General features: G+C 52.1%; 9 protein-coding genes across 9 annotated transcripts; 4 read left to right on the plus strand and 5 right to left on the minus strand.

The window, feature by feature from the left end:
- Positions 1–42: 42 nt before the first annotated feature.
- BD324DRAFT_373474 (hypothetical protein) lies at positions 43–1292 on the minus strand. The gene has a single exon (XM_022012616.1). The coding sequence runs from the start codon at positions 1180–1182 to the stop codon at positions 349–351; it is 834 nt and encodes a 277-aa protein (XP_021872559.1). The 5' UTR covers positions 1183–1292; the 3' UTR covers positions 43–348.
- BD324DRAFT_373168 (hypothetical protein) lies at positions 1293–2476 on the plus strand. The gene is made up of 3 exons (XM_022012615.1): positions 1293–1945; positions 2112–2310; positions 2374–2476. The coding sequence occupies exons 1-2, from the start codon at positions 1402–1404 to the stop codon at positions 2261–2263; spliced, it is 696 nt and encodes a 231-aa protein (XP_021872560.1). The 5' UTR covers positions 1293–1401; the 3' UTR covers positions 2264–2310; positions 2374–2476.
- BD324DRAFT_649989 (triose-phosphate transporter family-domain-containing protein) lies at positions 2260–4086 on the plus strand (the record flags this gene model as incomplete). Its single annotated transcript, XM_022018072.1, has 14 exons — positions 2260–2310; positions 2374–2432; positions 2556–2611; positions 2677–2724; positions 2778–2845; positions 2900–2968; positions 3024–3137; positions 3189–3272; positions 3328–3352; positions 3404–3516; positions 3577–3735; positions 3790–3861; positions 3918–3985; positions 4038–4086. The coding sequence occupies 14 exons, from the start codon at positions 2260–2262 to the stop codon at positions 4084–4086; spliced, it is 1035 nt and encodes a 344-aa protein (XP_021872561.1).
- A 460-nt stretch (positions 4087–4546) lies between these two features.
- On the minus strand, positions 4547–5449 carry BD324DRAFT_373923 (hypothetical protein). The gene is made up of 3 exons (XM_022012618.1): positions 5236–5449; positions 5111–5194; positions 4547–5065 (listed from the first exon to the last, which is right to left on the minus strand). The coding sequence occupies exons 1-3, from the start codon at positions 5300–5302 to the stop codon at positions 4641–4643; spliced, it is 576 nt and encodes a 191-aa protein (XP_021872562.1). The 5' UTR covers positions 5303–5449; the 3' UTR covers positions 4547–4640.
- A 148-nt stretch (positions 5450–5597) lies between these two features.
- BD324DRAFT_649990 (hypothetical protein) lies at positions 5598–6972 on the plus strand (the record flags this gene model as incomplete). The annotated part of the gene is made up of 3 exons (XM_022018073.1): positions 5598–6216; positions 6280–6862; positions 6921–6972. 3 exons carry the CDS (start codon positions 5598–5600, stop codon positions 6970–6972), a joined length of 1254 nt encoding a protein of 417 aa, XP_021872563.1.
- Positions 6973–7388: 416 nt separating this feature from the next.
- BD324DRAFT_649991 (hypothetical protein) lies at positions 7389–8430 on the plus strand (the record flags this gene model as incomplete). The annotated part of the gene is made up of 4 exons (XM_022018074.1): positions 7389–7821; positions 7885–7995; positions 8062–8175; positions 8234–8430. The coding sequence occupies 4 exons, from the start codon at positions 7389–7391 to the stop codon at positions 8428–8430; spliced, it is 855 nt and encodes a 284-aa protein (XP_021872564.1).
- A 43-nt stretch (positions 8431–8473) lies between these two features.
- On the minus strand, positions 8474–9689 carry BD324DRAFT_621759 (hypothetical protein). Its single transcript, XM_022015403.1, has 2 exons — positions 9402–9689; positions 8474–9315 (listed from the first exon to the last, which is right to left on the minus strand). Exon 2 carries the CDS (start codon positions 9225–9227, stop codon positions 8775–8777), a length of 453 nt encoding a protein of 150 aa, XP_021872565.1. The 5' UTR covers positions 9228–9315; positions 9402–9689; the 3' UTR covers positions 8474–8774.
- Positions 9690–11449, minus strand: BD324DRAFT_621768 (hypothetical protein). The gene is made up of 3 exons (XM_022015404.1): positions 10603–11449; positions 10497–10535; positions 9690–10434 (listed from the first exon to the last, which is right to left on the minus strand). Exons 1-3 carry the CDS (start codon positions 10952–10954, stop codon positions 10046–10048), a joined length of 780 nt encoding a protein of 259 aa, XP_021872566.1. The 5' UTR covers positions 10955–11449; the 3' UTR covers positions 9690–10045.
- Positions 11450–11572: 123 nt separating this feature from the next.
- Positions 11573–14778, minus strand: BD324DRAFT_373826 (hypothetical protein). Its single transcript, XM_022012617.1, has 13 exons — positions 14443–14778; positions 14261–14377; positions 14160–14209; positions 13786–14111; positions 13659–13738; positions 13150–13621; positions 12713–13111; positions 12486–12666; positions 12267–12439; positions 12084–12219; positions 12003–12032; positions 11806–11955; positions 11573–11759 (listed from the first exon to the last, which is right to left on the minus strand). Exons 1-13 carry the CDS (start codon positions 14547–14549, stop codon positions 11677–11679), a joined length of 2304 nt encoding a protein of 767 aa, XP_021872567.1. The 5' UTR covers positions 14550–14778; the 3' UTR covers positions 11573–11676.
- Positions 14779–15115: the final 337 nt, after the last annotated feature.

Raw genomic sequence — 15115 nt, forward strand, 5'->3', positions numbered from 1 at the left:
GTGATCGTCAAAGGGTGACACCGGTTGCGCAATAAACTGCACGCCGGGCGTTCATGGTGACATTCATGACTGTGAAAACTATGCAATGAATGCTATGCAGCTGATCCCAGCTGTGTGACTGTCCATTCATGTGATAGCCTCATCTCCTCTCGACTCCAGAACACGCCCCGCCACCCTTTTTTTTTTGGCTCCCGCAACTCTTATTGCCCTTCGACCAAGACGTGCTTATCGTGCACGATATCAAGGATCTGCTGTACGAGCTCATGACCATCCTCTCCGGCGAATTTGATCGTGCGTGGTGGTCGTGCATCTGGCATGGCGATAGGCGGTGGTAATGGTCAGTCAGCGTCAGCGAGGAAGTAAAGAACCGTTTGCATAGGAAGACCCGGGCGTCGCCGCGCCGCCCCGCGCGCTGAATCCGTATCGGTAACTCGACTCACCATACTCAATGACGATTTCTGTCGGTTCCAACTCTTGTCTTTCTTTTGCCGCTCTGAATCTCTGTCTCCAAGCCCCATTATCCAGCTCCAGCGGATCGGGACGGATCCCAGTGTATTCTTTAGGCGATTTGACGGTTTGGGTGCGGTTCAGCATGGAGGAGGAGGCGGAGGGGGAGGTGGTGGAGGTGGTTGTTGTTGTTGTTGTTGTTGATGATGATGGTGATGATGATGAGGACGAGGAGGACGAGGAGGCGGAGGCGGAGGACGAGGACGAGGAGGAAGGATCTGAGGATGTGTCTGATGTTGAGGTAGATGGGGAAGCAGAAGAGGCGGAAGATGGTGTGGACGGAGCCGTGGGGGAGTTGTTGGAGGAAGAAGAGGAGGATGTGGAAGAGGTCAAAGTACTCGATATCGGATCAGAGGATGAAGATGAAGACGAAGATTGTCCCGTTGTCGCTCTAGCCTCGCGAGTTGTGGCCTGAGGTGGACTCTGACCCAGCCGCTTCATAGCTTCCGATAACGCTTCCGATCGAGCCAAAGCCTCCTCTTCGAGCTGTGCTTGCCTCTCCTTCTCTCGTTTCTTCTTCATCTCTTTCGCACGTTTGGAAACTTTCAGCAGACCTGCTTGAGGATCATTGGACGCGTCGATACTGTCTCGAGGGTAGGGCTCTTTGGTGAATTGCCAAGTGTGGATGGTCACGCGAGGGTTGGCATATTTGATGCGAGGGATATCACGATTCATGAATTCGCTGGCGGTGTGTCAGCTCAAGAATCTACAGCAGGGTAGCTCAGCACGGAGTAGGTACAGGGGAATGCCTAACGACGTGTTGCTCGCAACAGCATGAAACATGCCGACCTAGAGGCGGCGGACATGCGGTGAAGAAGAAGTGGAATCGCCTCGAGAAAAGGAATCACTCACCGGAACCCTTTCGACATTCCCCACTGGTCGTACCTGAAAGATATGGCTTTCACACCTTTCTCCAATGGGAACTCCAACTTCTTCTTGTCCGTCTCCAACGTCATCACTATTTCATCGAGAGAACAATGTCGAAGTGGGAATTGGGGTGTCTTTCGAAGCGCTCGTGAGAGGGCCAGCTGGAGAGTGGACGGTGAGGCGTACATGGTGAAAGCAGGGGGGAAGCCAGGTCCCAAGGCGATTGACTACGAAGCTTTTCAAAGGTCTCAAAGATCTGCCTGCCTGTCACCTATTACAGCAGGGATGCGGTTCGAATCGATACCAAACTCGCATGAACTTGCAGGGCATTTCAAACCTACGAGCAGGCGACAGGAAGAAGTCGAAAAATCCCCGGTTTGTCATGACGTGGCATTTAGTCCCAAAAGGATCGGGAGATGCGGCGCCGGAGCTTCCCGTTTTGACACGTGCTACATAGAAAGCAGCTCTAGCTGCTCTAGGGGCTTCCCGCACAGATTTCTGTCTCGGTCCCATCATTTATCTCTGCCAACTTTGTTCTCTATCGCTGGAAATCCTCCTGCAAGCTACCAGGGTGAGTGAGAAGTGGATCATCTCTACACACAGACACACACGCTCCCACCCTCTCTCTCACAATCGCTTGTCCAACTCGTGTCCACCGCCATTCCTGTCACCGCACATTTTTGGCTGAACACGCGAACGCCCCCCCCATTGACTTTTTTTCCCCTTCCCGTGTGTAGGAGACACACACCGCATTTTTGGGATCGATTCCTCACAAATTCTCAATCCAAAGATCTATCTTGGAACATTATTGAATCAAATAACAGGAAGAAACGCTTGCTCCTACTACAGCCCAATACCGCTCTCCACACTGCCAGCCAGCCAATCATGAGCTCAACGAACAATGAAAAGGATGCCGAATCGGGTGTACCCCTCATGGTATGTCAAAACGTTGAATGGTATTATCCATTGAACGTGTCGCTGATCTCGGAGTACTATCAGGCCATGCCTAGAGCTTCAGACGTCGAGAAAGACCTGAGTGGAGCTCACGCTGAAGTCAAGTGAGTTGTGTAAGACACTCGACAGCGCACATAGTCGTATCCTCCCATCTAGGCGATAAGCTGCTGATATCCTTGTGTTCTCGTTTTTTCTCTTTGTAAAACTCGCTCGCTGCAAATCAACAGGGCGTCCCCTCGTTCAGCCGGCCAAGCAAAGAAGATCTCTATCCCCGCGTACATCAGTGAGTCTTGCCCTTTATGTTTCCCTTGTTGCAACGCCATGATTTCGCTGACCCCGTACGACCAGTCATCCCTATCTGGATGGCCTGTTCCATCACTGTCATCCTGTACAACAGTGAGACGGAAACCTCCCAACATGGTAGCTTCAGCTCTGACGCCTTCGCCCAGAATACATCTATGACCCCCTTCAATTCCCTTACCCTGTCTTTTTGACAACTTGGCATCTTGCCTTCTCAGTGAGTGAAAGATCCTTCGAAGATGGGGTGTCAGCCGATGACCCATGGACCCAGGCCATCGCTACCAGAGTACTGCTGAGGACTACCACCCTCGTCGACGGAGTCAAGGACATTGAGATGACTGTAAGAGCTTTTCATCACCCACGGCGGCCTTTGATTGACACCAATGTGTGCTCAGCGAGACCGATTTGTCAAGAACATTTTACCTATCGGTGCCTTGTTCTCTGGATCCCTGATCTTGTCCAATTATGCCTATCTTACTTTGAGTGTCCCTTTCATCCAAATGCTCAAGGTGAGTCAGGAATATTTCCCATCCGATTGATCTCTTGAAATCTCTGCTTAGGCCTTCAACCCCGTGGCCATTCTCTTGATCTCGTTCGCATTCAGGATTCAGGAGCCCAACGGCAGATTGATGCTCATTGTCTTTGTGAGCTTTCTTATGTTGACGTCCAGCTACGATACACTGCTCACTCAGTTGCCAGATGATCTCCCTCGGCTGTTCTCTTGGTGCGTAGACTCACAACTGCCTGACCCTATTCCAGCTGATGTCCAATGCAGCTGCTTACGGAGAACTGCACTTTGAAATGTTCGGATTCATCTGTCAATGCTTGGCCCTCCTTTTCGAAGCCTCGCGATTGATCATGATTCAGCTTCTCCTCCACGGGCTCAAGGTGGGCGAATGCGTCAACGAAGATATATGATTGATTGATTGACGATGATTCCCCGCCTAGATGGACCCCATCGTGTCGTTGCACTACTTTGCGCCCGTTTGTGCCGCCATCAACCTGCTCATCATCCCTTTCACTGAGGGCATGGAACCATTTTACGCCCTTCACCGGGTCGGTATTCTCGTCCTTTTCACCAATGCCGGTATCGCATTTGCGCTGAATGTGAGCGAGAGACAAGCCAAAAGGTATCGAGTATAATAGCTGAAATATATCCAGGTTGCTGCGGTCTTCCTCATCAGTGTTGGCTCAGGACTCATCTTGACCCTTGCCGGTGTTTTCAAGGACATTGTGAGTTGGATTATGGGGACAATAACGCGAGGATAGATCCTGACGCCTCACTCCAGCTACTGATCTCTGCATCTGTCTTGGCCTTTGGATCTCCCATCACTCCTATCCAGGTTGTTGGATACTCGTGAGCGCTCTGTCCACCTAGCTAGCATGTTTCCCAGCTCACGGCCTCGCAGCATTTCACTCGCTGGTCTGGTTACTTTCAAGCAGACTGGAGGCAAGTAGATGGAGATGACTAGAACGCACGGGAGAATCGGGAAGAAGGCTGCTGGAGACCCCCTGTGCACACTACGGAGGAAATGGACCCGACATCTCCCATTCGTCCCTCTAGACCTCGCTGCATATGATTCCTTGAGTGGCTGATCTCATCCCTCCTCTCCATAAGAAGCAACTTATTATACCTTTTCTCTTCTCTGTTTGATCTTTCTGAGCAGCAGCATGCATCTGGGCACATAGACGGAAACGCAATGGTCTCGACGGAAAAATAATCTCGGACCGTTCCCCCGGTGATGTCCGGGCCGATGCCGGTGAGTTTTCGGTGAGACGTTTCGCCGAGACGTTGTGAGATTCTATGGATGATGATGATGACCATAAGATGGGATCGGGGGGCTCGGGGGGCTCTGGACTCTGGAAGGCTAGTCCGATACTTTTGTGAAGGCCGATACCTGGAGAGGCTTGATGTCTACTACTGTACTACTGTACCATGTGCCAAAATGTTCAGCACCTGAACTGAGACAGCAGTCACTTCTGTTCCGGGTAATAAATAGTATTGGAAGACGTCATTTATTAAGGAGGAGGTGATGTTCCGATGTTTCCCGATAATCCACCCAAATAAAGGCGGAATAGACAAAAAACTCGCTTGTTGGCTGCTTGGTTTGTTGGCGCTGAGTGCGTGGTAGAGGTGACTGGCTAGCAGCGATATACTCCAAAGCAAGCAGCACAGTGCAATTGAGCAAAGAAGCAGGCTCACGCCTTGACAACAGGTTTACACGGTGGTGAGTGACTGGCACCGTCTTAAACCTCCCCTCGGATCTTGGAATGTTATTTGTGGGTCTGGCCCAGATCGGAAGTCCGGTAGTCTGATTCCGATGACCTCCTTGGCTTTGCACTGTTGGATAGTTTATCTGTACTTGATACTCGATCCAGAATTGAATGCTCGAGAAGAAGAAGAAGAAGAAGAAGAAGAAGAAGAAGAAGAAGGTGGCTACCCTCCCTCACATCAGCTTTTGGGGTCTTCTGACCCACTTGCATCTGCTGTGACTCTCAATAGTCACACGACTCGCTCCAAAGGGCTTTCGGAAACCCTCGATTCCCAATTTCCGGTGCTGACAACCTTTTTCCCGTCAGAAAGACTCAGGCGCGCATTCCACACACAAGTTGGTCCATCATCATCATCATCGCTACGTTCTGGATCGTGTCCAGAAGCATAGTGACGTTGCATCGGCTTCGACAAACCCTACCGATCCTTGGGTGAAGACGCTCCCCAAGCCATACATTCCACATATCCTTTGTTCTTACCGTCGCGGCCCCACACAGATCGACGATTGATCGTTGAGAGAATATCTCTCAAACAAGCCTTTGTCCTTCATACAAGCGACTCTCGTCTTCTCGCTTGGCTTCTTCAAGGAAACAGGTTCTCCCCTTGAAGCGCTCGCTTTCGGGCTGGTTCAAGCCAAGCACGACCATCGACAACTACACCTGGAGGTTTTTGTCCTGGCTCGGCTCCGCCCAGCGCCATGACAACTGCCATGATGACTTCTTCCTCATCAGCGCTTCATGCGCCTTCATCCGCCCACTGTAGTCGGAACCCATCCCCTACGTCTTCGCCCTCTCTTCTTCCACTGGCATCTTCCATGGCGAAATCTTCCCCTTCTCATTCTCCTCTCCCAGCTCCACGCTTACTCCCATCAACAACCACCACATCATCATCCATGACGCCTTCTTCCACTTACAACTCTTCGGCCCCTTCTACATCCAATTCGAACGGCTACGATCCCTCCCGACTCACGCCACCCGCTTCACCTCAGATGATCTCTTCCCGTTCATTCGCCCGAGCTCCTCCTGTGAGACCGTATCAGTCCCCCTTGTTATCACGGAGCACCACTGGCGGTGGAAAACCTCTAAAACCTGTCGAAGGTGATACCAGAGCATTTGCAGAGCAAGTGGTACATCTCTTCAGACAACGAACCGATCATTCTCGCCGCGGCCAATCGGAATATCGACCAGAACCTCGGGATGATCAAGGGCGTAAACGTCAAGGGAGAAGCTTGGGCGGGAGCTTATCAGATACTTGGGACGGGGAAAAGGTCGAATTCATTGTCGACATTCCTGTCTGGAGTCCAGGATCATTCCAAGGTGAGCGAGCTTCACTAGGCCAAGGGTGCAATCATGTCTCTCATACTCATATCGTCTCTCCAGACCTCTCCACTCTGCATGCCCTTCGCGATACGACCTTATCGCATACTCATACCCTCATTGCATACTTGCAATCTGTGCACTCGCTTCCCGCTTCTTATCGACTCTTGGCGCGTTCTGCCGCACCATCCTCTGTCCCAGGATCACCTCGAGCCGTGCCGACATCGAGACCTGTATCTCCCGCTCCTACGCATACGCACTTGACCGTCGGTTGGGGCTGTATCCGACTCTCACCCGGCCTCGCTTCGCCCACCATGCCGAAAAAAGAGCTCAAACCTCATGTCAGGAGGAGCAGCGTGGTCGTCGGCAAGTCCCGATCTCGGTCTCGATCATACTCGAAACAACAGCCTGCCTCCTCTCGATCACCAAAGGCATCTATGGACGTTCCCGAGTTCAGGTTGGATCTCGATTCAGCGATCATTGACGAGCCGGAGGATGAGGAGTACTTCAAAATTCAGCTGAAAGAGGGTTACAGGAGCGGAGGCAGTGCAGCGGGAAGTGTCAATGGAAGTGATGATGACCTGGAGGAGGAGAGTGCGGACTCCATCATCGCCAGAGAGGTAGAGAGAAGGAAAGTGAAGGAGGGGTGAGTGGCAGATGTTGCGGGGAATCGGGCCACTGAGCTGACAGACCAATCCCGACAGGAGCGCCTTCTTGATGACTTTGTTTGGGCAACCCGCTCTGATCTTGACCTAAAACCGTTTCGGATACTCGTCGCTCCTTCCGCTCGGCACTCATCACTCAAACGTCACACGCCACTCTTGCGAACGTTGGGATACACTCGTTTTCGTACGGATCAATCCACCATTCATTGCCTCGAACACAGCACCCTTGCATCTTCTTCAGATCTGTCGACGCAGATCTTTCGCACACATGTCTCTCTCCATCCCTGTAGACTTCTCGACGTATACTTTGTTATTTCTAGATGTATCATCTACGCGCTCGACATGAAGCTGTAAGCGGGCGTCAGCCATGTCTTTCGCGCTGCAGTCACACAATCTATCCCAGGTTCAAAGGCAGACGTGATACTGCTCCGCTGCCATGGACTACGCCGGCTCGCAAAAGGTGACAGGACAAAGGAGGGCCAATAACGATTCATGACCCAAAAAACCATGAGCGAACCCTTTGATATCCCTCATCTTGCCCAATGTTTCTACGCAGCAATGATCCTGCCTCATCTTGCTCGACAAAAGTCTCAGAGAAGGGGGCGACGCCGGCGACAGCTTGGACTGGGTGATGTATTTACCATTACTGACGCGAAGGATGATCACGCAGACGAGGAGACGACAAGGACAAGGGGAAGGACGACAACACAAGTAAAACCCTCTACGTCGTCCGTGTCAGTTCGTCCATCCTCTTTAACTGCGTCAACGTCATCGTCACTGTCCCTCGGCACACTGTCCCAAGCTTCGTCGTCTCTGGGCTCGAGCATCAGCACCAACATCAGCAGCAGTACCAGCAGTACCAGCATCACACTTCATTCCACCTCAGTGTCGACAATCACGCCCATTGAAACCTCTTCAGCTGCATCTGGCTCATTGATCTGTAAGCTGAGTTCAATGTTGACCATCTGTGACAGACAGGAAGCTAACTGACCATACGGGCCAGTCCCCAACGTGATACCGTCCGATTTCCCCGTTCCACACTTTAGAGATGAGGATCACGGAGAAATCGGCAGAGGATACTTGATCCTCAGGACAAACCAGCTGGCGGACTCGAGTGAGTTGGCATGTCTGAGTGATCGGTTATCGTCTGCTGATATACCTCGTGTCGTTTTGTCTCAAGTGATCATTTTCGGCATGTCCCTAAGCTTCTTTTTCATCTTCTCCATCTTTCTTGTCAAATGCTCGAGGCTACTCGAACGGCGTCAAGGCAATATCAAAGTAGACGGCATGGTTAGTGAGCAGCTTTGAATGTATCGTATTGGATTTTGTCGTTACTGAACAAGGATTTCTAGGCGCCGACATGCGCTGGGCGGAAGGACGAGAAGTGATCGAGAAGCGAATTGTCTATGAACCGCTTGGATCCGAGCGACGCCGAATCATGGAACGAGCTCGTCCCGAAAACATTCGAATGTCGACCATGTCTCAGAGCGAGCGAAGGAGACATCTGCCTTCTGGTCAAGCAAGTGAAATCGGTCGGCAAGGTCAGTAGGGAGGAGATAGAGGACATCAAGCGGAGGGTTGGACAGTCAGAATCTTGTCTTGTGCTCCAAGACTATACATGTCTCATGCTGTCCCTTCGTCATCCTATGACCACTCTTGCTTTAACGGGGTCAGTAAAGCCTTGCAACCATAGTCCATGAACCTTGACGCCCTGCCATTCCTGGATGCCAAGACCGAGACGTATCCACATTTAGAACATCATGTCGCAGCACATTTCCTCGGCACAACAACAACACAGAGCTGCAAGGGGTCAGGTATGTGAGCGAGGCATGGAAGGTTGATCCCATGATTACTCACCTCCGGCACAGCTGATGAGAGGGAAGGGCGATACAGTCAGTATATGATTTGAAAACGTCGCAACCATGTAACGCACCAGGCTAAACAACCCGAGCAACAGCCACCACCACCTTGATTACCCTGTGGTCGCTGTTGTTGGACATAGACTGGTTGAGGCTGAGGTTGAGGCTGGTAGTATTCTGCGAAGCCAAGGCCATCAATTTTTTGCCATGCCACTGGTCCATCCGCTGTGAGGCAACCATTACTCACGCTGTTGAGGCTGTTGATACGATTGCTGCGGAAGGGCAGCGAGTGAGCTTGGCAAATGGAGTGGACCCATAGTCGCTGTAGCTCACCTGAGGAGCTGGTGGGTAATATTGCTGCTGTTGACCGTATCCTCCTTGTTGTTGAGGATAGCCTTGCTGTTGGCCATATTGAGGTTGACCGTATCCTCCCTGTTGTTGTCTGGTGGAGCAGCCAGAGAGGCATAGCGTCAGCTACCTGCCTCATCAGCAGTGGAGGAAAGACACTCCTCCGTATCTATGTGGAGGAACGGAAAATGGAAGGGAGGTCTTTAAACTGACTGGTTACCGTAGTACTGCGATATACAATCCCGACGATCAGCGCTCAAGCCGGACGAGTGGGGCGGCGGCTTTGTGTGTCCTTCAGGGGAGATGCACTCACGTCCTTAGCTGACATTGTGTATAGAGTATTCTATAGAAGTGAGGGAGAGATTGCGCCAAAGATAAGGTGCTTGAGGTCCCTGTTCCACTGAGACTGTCTCGCCGAGCAGTTGTTCTGAGACGAATTGAAAAGATATGAATGATGATGCTTTTGAATGATGTGAGGCAATGTAATCCCTGGCTATTTTGCCCCTAATGTTGACGAAAATTTGGAATGTGGCACATCGTTCAAAATGGTGCAGATCATTCAGCGAGCACAGCTTGGCGAGGTGTCTGACTGCGACCGCACGCCGAGCTATATAACGACGGAGACTGCCATCATTTGATTCTTCAACTTCTCATCAGCAACGATACGAACATCCATGAAAACCGCCTATAGAATCCCAAAGAATGTCTAAACGACCAACTTCACAGCTTATCGCGTCTTGCGCTCGGCCGAGCGACCTCTCTCTTCCATCTCTATACCTCCTTCATCCTTGTTCATCGCTCTCGATTCAAACACACCACAACATCCCCAGTCCATCCCACAGGAAGCAGCATTGAAGAATCGATGCGTCCGCTCGCCACCAAGTTCAATGATCGTACAGACGACGCATGATAACCAAGCGAACAGAACCACTGTTTGCGAAAAAAAAAAAAGAGGATTTAGCAGATACTTCCCCCCGAAACCTTTTGGAATTGATATCGCAAAGACTCACTGGCTATGCCTGGTCCTACACCGTCTATCCCACTGAGCTTCTCTAAACTCCTATATTGACTCCCCTTGACGATCACGTCGAGTAATATCGCACCGATCAGGATACACAGAACGACTAACCACACTCGCGTCGCGCGATATGCGAATCGTTTCCAAGCTTGTCTCTTACCTGAGCTCTCGATTGATGGAGGTACGCCGAAAAAGGCGAAGCGGATGAATGTGAAGATGAGGAGGTAGAGGAGGATCCAAAAGGCTGAGAGGGTCGCCAGGCCAGTGGTCAGGTACATTGTTGGAAAGTCTAGAGAGTCGGAAGATGCAGAGGAGGCATCTGTCGAGCCTGGGAAAGAAGCCAGCGTCAGCTGATACAGGTCTCGTACCTTGGGGGCTCAGTTCGCTCACCCCCAAGCCAAGGATCACACGTTGAAGCAGAACATTTCCCTGTGCCAATTGACCCCAGACTGCATCAGCATTTTCGAAAAAACGGCCGATAGCTCATCTGACTCACTCAGTACGCCGACAAACTCTTCTCCGGCAGTATCCCTCAGCACGCTTACACTCCCACTCGCCAGATTAGGCGGAGCAAAGCAAAGGACAAACAATAAAACGACACCTAGGAGCTCCAAGAGCAATAGGAGAATCCGGAGAAATCCTCTATCGTTAGGGTATTGATAGTTTTCAAACGGGTCTGGAGGTCTCTTTTCTGGATCTCGATCGCGGCCGAGGTCCTCAGCTGCTGGTGCTGATGAGTCCTTCTCAGCTCGTGGAGGACGGGGTTTTGACCTCTTGGCTGATCTCGACCCTGTCCGCCTGCTGGACTTCGATCGTGATCTCTCATCGCCGGTCCGTTTCTCGCTCATATCGGAAGCAAGATCGCGATCGGGCGACCACGCTAGACGTGGATGACCGCTGGCTGGGGTGGAACGGAGGATAGGCCTTGACGCTTCAAGCTAAAGAAGAGAATCGTTTTAAGACGAGGAAGTACCAGTAGTGCCGAGGATGTCGCCTGGCTTTGGTTCAATGCGTTTCCCACCAGCAACGATAGTATGTCGTGATCTCTCCTCCAACCGATGTTCGAAAGAAGTGTTGCGGACGGGATTCCAAACCTCAAGCAGACGTAAACGCGCAAATTCGCATTCCGATAGATCGAAACAAATCATCTCATGTCCTCGGGATGCCTGATCTCTGGATTTCAGCCAATCGAAACGCCCAAGCTGCCGAATGAGAGGGTCAGTATACAAAGGATCCAGAAGGGGCGACCGAAAGGATCGCCCAGTGTGGGTGTAAGGAAGTAGAGCGCAACGGGTGCCAAAGGGTCGGCGGCAGCTCGAGAGATTTTCGACGTCAGTACATCTACAAGGTATGCAATATGCATACGACCATTGCGGCTCAGCTCTGGCTAAAGCTTGACTTCTCCGGCCTGCCGTCTAGGTCCCCGTCTCGTATGCTGCGAGTCTCATTTCTCCATTGGAGTCAACAGGATACTCGTGCAAGAATGACAGGCGACCGATCGAAGCGAGACAAACACTCTTTTCACTGTCGCTGCCAGGCGTCTCGCCTCCTCTTCTCCCAACATGTTGTACTATTGCGGCATTTGAGGATGCGGGATGGGTGATGTTGAGAACTGAGCGTGTGGCGGAGGTGGTTGTAGAATGTTGTGATGCACTATAGCCCTGTCAGCCCTGACCTTGAACAACCTGTCAGAACGCACTCTGAGGTGTTTGCTGTGGTGTCGGGAGATTGCTGGAGAAATACATGGGTGCGTTCATGCCGTTTGGACTCGGTCCACCGGGACCAGGGCGAGTGGGTGTGTTAGGATTATATGGCATGTGTTGAGGAGGGATGAAATGTTGAGGGTTTTCTGTGGAGGAGTCAGCATCTTGAAAATTGCAATACGGGTTGACTCACGAGGCATACCGTTTTGAAAGTACATTGGCACTGAATGGAGTGAGCCAAAAGGACTGGGAAAAATGATTGCGAGCTCACTGCCATTGGGCTGAGGCTGCCCTCCTGCCATGTGGACGTGTGGTATTGGACCACCTTGGAGATGATTGAAACCGGGCCCGGGGGAGAACATCGGATTGGAATGCATCTGACCTGGTATCTGTTGGGGCGGCATTCCAGGCTGAGGCGCGGTCAGTACATGCACCGAGTAATCACAAATAATCCCACCCCGAAGCGATATCCATAGGGGGAGAAGTTCGGAGGCATGCCGGGCATGGGCATCGGCGGCCCAGACTGCGGTGAAGTTGGATCTTCCTCAAAGACACCCACATGCATGGGTTGCAATGGATGATTCATGATGCCAGAGCCGTATTTGCGTCCGGTGTACGGCCATTGAGGCTCTAGAAGACAGTCAGCTCAAGACTTGGGATCACTTTTGAGACTGACGGATGGAAGAAGCCGCTGCAACTGGTGCATCATGTTTCCAAGGATTGAAGTCGTCACGCGGATTGATGGATTTAGGTATTTGAGGAGGCTCGCGGAAGAAAGGGTTTTTGTAGGCTGACGGGCCAGCAATAGCGGGCTGAGGAGGAATGGATGCGGGACTGAGGGAAGAAGAAGGTTGGCCCTGTAAAAATAGTCAGACGAGTCCTAACGGAGAGGAGCAAGCGTACAGGTTTGAATGCAGCAGCAGAAGGGTTAGGCTTGAAAACGAATGCGGATGCTTTGGGATTCAGTTTTGGCTGAATCGTGTTGCTCGCGTGTGAAGTAGCTGAAGGTGTCGGGCTCGTACTTTGCGGGATATCATTTCTCGCGCTTTCCGGTAAAGTCACTTGAGGCGGTGGAGGAGGAGGCTGCTTCGGCTTGAAAGGCGGAATCTCTGCAATCTGGATGGAGATCTTACGGCTGCCCGAACCAGATGGGGGAGATTTGATCGACGCAGTGGCATCGGTTGACGTCTTCCGCGCCTTCACACTTTCCAAGTTTGACGCAGCATTGGCCTCGATGGTCTTCTGCTTCTCTTCATCTTTCGAGAGAAGAGGTAAGATGTCTTTCGGCATGGGGAGCGGGACCTGAAACCAGTCAGCCAGTGCTACGCGCTGGTGCTCACCTTGAAATTGGTCTGGAACTTCTTAAAGTCCGCCAGAGTCCTCTCCCTATCCAACTTGATCATGGTCTGCTTCTTCGCTTCCACCCTCTCGCGCTCGGTACCGACAAATTGGCGGAACTGATCCACGACTGTCGGCTTTGACTGATTGTCCTGCGATTCAACGGGCTCTGACGCTTTTGGTTGGGGAGAGACGGCCCGTCTGGCGTCGGTCGGAGCCTTCTCAGAGGCCGGCACATCGCCGCTGGTGCCTCGGACAGGAGGTTGAGGAACAGTCATGCCTTGACTGCTGGGTGTCTTGGCCATCGGTAGTGGAGCGTTCTGAGCGGACGGGGACAGGGCAGTCTGGGCATGGCTGCCGTTGACCTTTGCCGTATTTGTACCAGGCTGCGACGGACGCGTAGGAATAGGCGCACCACTCTTCCGAGCAGCGGGAGGCACGTAGGCATTCGGATTGCGCTGTACGCCGGAATACCTAGAGGTCAATGCGCCGTCTCAAGTGCACGACTCACTTTTCTTCCTCTCCTTTCGAATCATCCTCCAAACCCGTATGATTTCTCTCTTCAGCTACGTGGACATTGGCAGAAGTTTGCTGAAGACATATCAGCTCATGTTATGACGAGGAACGTCTACACTTACGCCCAGTATCTCATTAGCCAGACGATCGGCCTCCTTCTCCCGCTTCTTGTAATCTGCACCTCCTCTGTTGAGCTTGGTAGTGTATAGCTCCTCCTGATAGCTGGTCTTGGTCCCGAATAGCCTCGCATTCGTTTCAAACTGATCCCAAGGTATATTGCTACCACCGCTCGAGCCAAAGGTCTCCGCGTCCCTTCCAGGCCCTCCATTGGCTTTGCCATTAGAGTTTGGCGTTGCTTGAGAGGTGGCCTCATCTCCAATCCAAGGTTTGAGCTCGCGTTGAGCACCTGGCGATGAGGTGCCGGAGATATCAGTATCGGTCGCGAAGCCTGCCAGATTGTAAGCATGTTGAGCGCGCAGGCTATAGTCCGGCTCGCCTTTAGGTTGCGGTTTGGCTTTGTCTCCTACTTTGCCCATCTCATTCATACTGTCGTGACGGTCAGCTATCGCAGCTGCAACCTCTAGCGGAGATCCTTACTGGTCATTGATCGACTGCCTCGGCGCAGGACTCGCACCGGCCAGAGCCGGTGAAGCTCCACGCGAAGAGGCATGAGATCCTCCAGAGCCAGGCGGACCTCCACGCCATGAACCTCGTCTGTGGCTGGTCAGCACAAGCACGTATTATACACAGCCCTCGCTCGACGCCACATACCGACTTACCTGATATTTCCAGCTTCTCCGCTCACTGGACCTCCACCTCGACCAGCGACACCTGGTCCTCCTGGTGCTCCTCCTCCACTTCTGCCGCGTCCTCGCATAGAGCTCATATTGGTAATGTTGAGGTTTCGATGCTTGTTGGGTTCATAAATGTCGTGAAGTGGGTATGGAGCACTCGAAAGGATATATGTAGAGGGGCAGACCAAGGGTAAAGGTCACTGCTGCGAGAAGCGTGAGCCACACGTTACACTGAGGAGACGATCACCGCGCCGAATGAGCACATAGTCGAGCTTGGGACCAGGCGAGAGACCGAGAAACCCCGTCTGGACTCATCACTGACCTTTAAAATAAGCGCGTGTCGTCACTCTCGACGCTTGGAAGGAGTCGAGCGGATTTGAGGCGACGAGAAGCAAAGAGACAGGGAATGTGAGTCGTCCTGACCAGAATTATGCCTCTATTGTCCGCCCTTGAAGTCCTCGAGTGATGATGTCCTCCTCCTCTTGAGCAAAAGGAAGCGAGAGCTCATACAATAGGTGAAGGCGAGATGAATGCACGGCGCACGAGGGTGGGTGGGATGGGAGGAGGGTTGGAATTAGAGTGTGGCACGGCGATATACACGGAGAATTGGGAATGTGGCGGATTGGCAGAAAGGATCAATGAGGGGAGGAGGGCCAGG

Source organism: Kockovaella imperatae (assembly GCF_002102565.1).
Source record: "Kockovaella imperatae strain NRRL Y-17943 chromosome Unknown BD324scaffold_4, whole genome shotgun sequence".
Classification (NCBI taxonomy): domain Eukaryota; kingdom Fungi; phylum Basidiomycota; class Tremellomycetes; order Tremellales; family Cuniculitremaceae; genus Kockovaella; species Kockovaella imperatae.

Coding starts and splice junctions, on each gene's coding strand:
- BD324DRAFT_373474 (XM_022012616.1), bottom strand. CDS start 1,182: ATGAATCGTGATATCCCTCGCATCAAATATGCCAACCCTCGCGTGACC.
- BD324DRAFT_373168 (XM_022012615.1), top strand. CDS start 1,402: ATGGCTTTCACACCTTTCTCCAATGGGAACTCCAACTTCTTCTTGTCC. Junction 1,946..2,111: donor TCCTCCTGCAAGCTACCAGG/GTGAGTGAGAAG, acceptor TCCCGTGTGTAG/GAGACACACACCGCATTTTT.
- BD324DRAFT_373923 (XM_022012618.1), bottom strand. CDS start 5,302: ATGCAACGTCACTATGCTTCTGGACACGATCCAGAACGTAGCGATGAT. Junction 5,195..5,235: donor TGATGATGATGGACCAACTT/GTGTGTGGAATG, acceptor GACGGGAAAAAG/GTTGTCAGCACCGGAAATTG. Junction 5,066..5,110: donor TATTGAGAGTCACAGCAGAT/GCAAGTGGGTCA, acceptor GAGGGAGGGTAG/CCACCTTCTTCTTCTTCTTC.
- BD324DRAFT_621759 (XM_022015403.1), bottom strand. CDS start 9,227: ATGAGGCAGGTAGCTGACGCTATGCCTCTCTGGCTGCTCCACCAGACA.
- BD324DRAFT_621768 (XM_022015404.1), bottom strand. CDS start 10,954: ATGAGCGAGAAACGGACCGGCGATGAGAGATCACGATCGAAGTCCAGC. Junction 10,536..10,602: donor AGAGTTTGTCGGCGTACTGA/GTGAGTCAGATG, acceptor CAATTGGCACAG/GGAAATGTTCTGCTTCAACG. Junction 10,435..10,496: donor GTGTGATCCTTGGCTTGGGG/GTGAGCGAACTG, acceptor CTTCTTTCCCAG/GCTCGACAGATGCCTCCTCT.
- BD324DRAFT_373826 (XM_022012617.1), bottom strand. CDS start 14,549: ATGAGCTCTATGCGAGGACGCGGCAGAAGTGGAGGAGGAGCACCAGGA. Junction 13,739..13,785: donor TGGCTAATGAGATACTGGGC/GTAAGTGTAGAC, acceptor ATATGTCTTCAG/CAAACTTCTGCCAATGTCCA. Junction 12,667..12,712: donor CTGCTGCTGCATTCAAACCT/GTACGCTTGCTC, acceptor CTATTTTTACAG/GGCCAACCTTCTTCTTCCCT.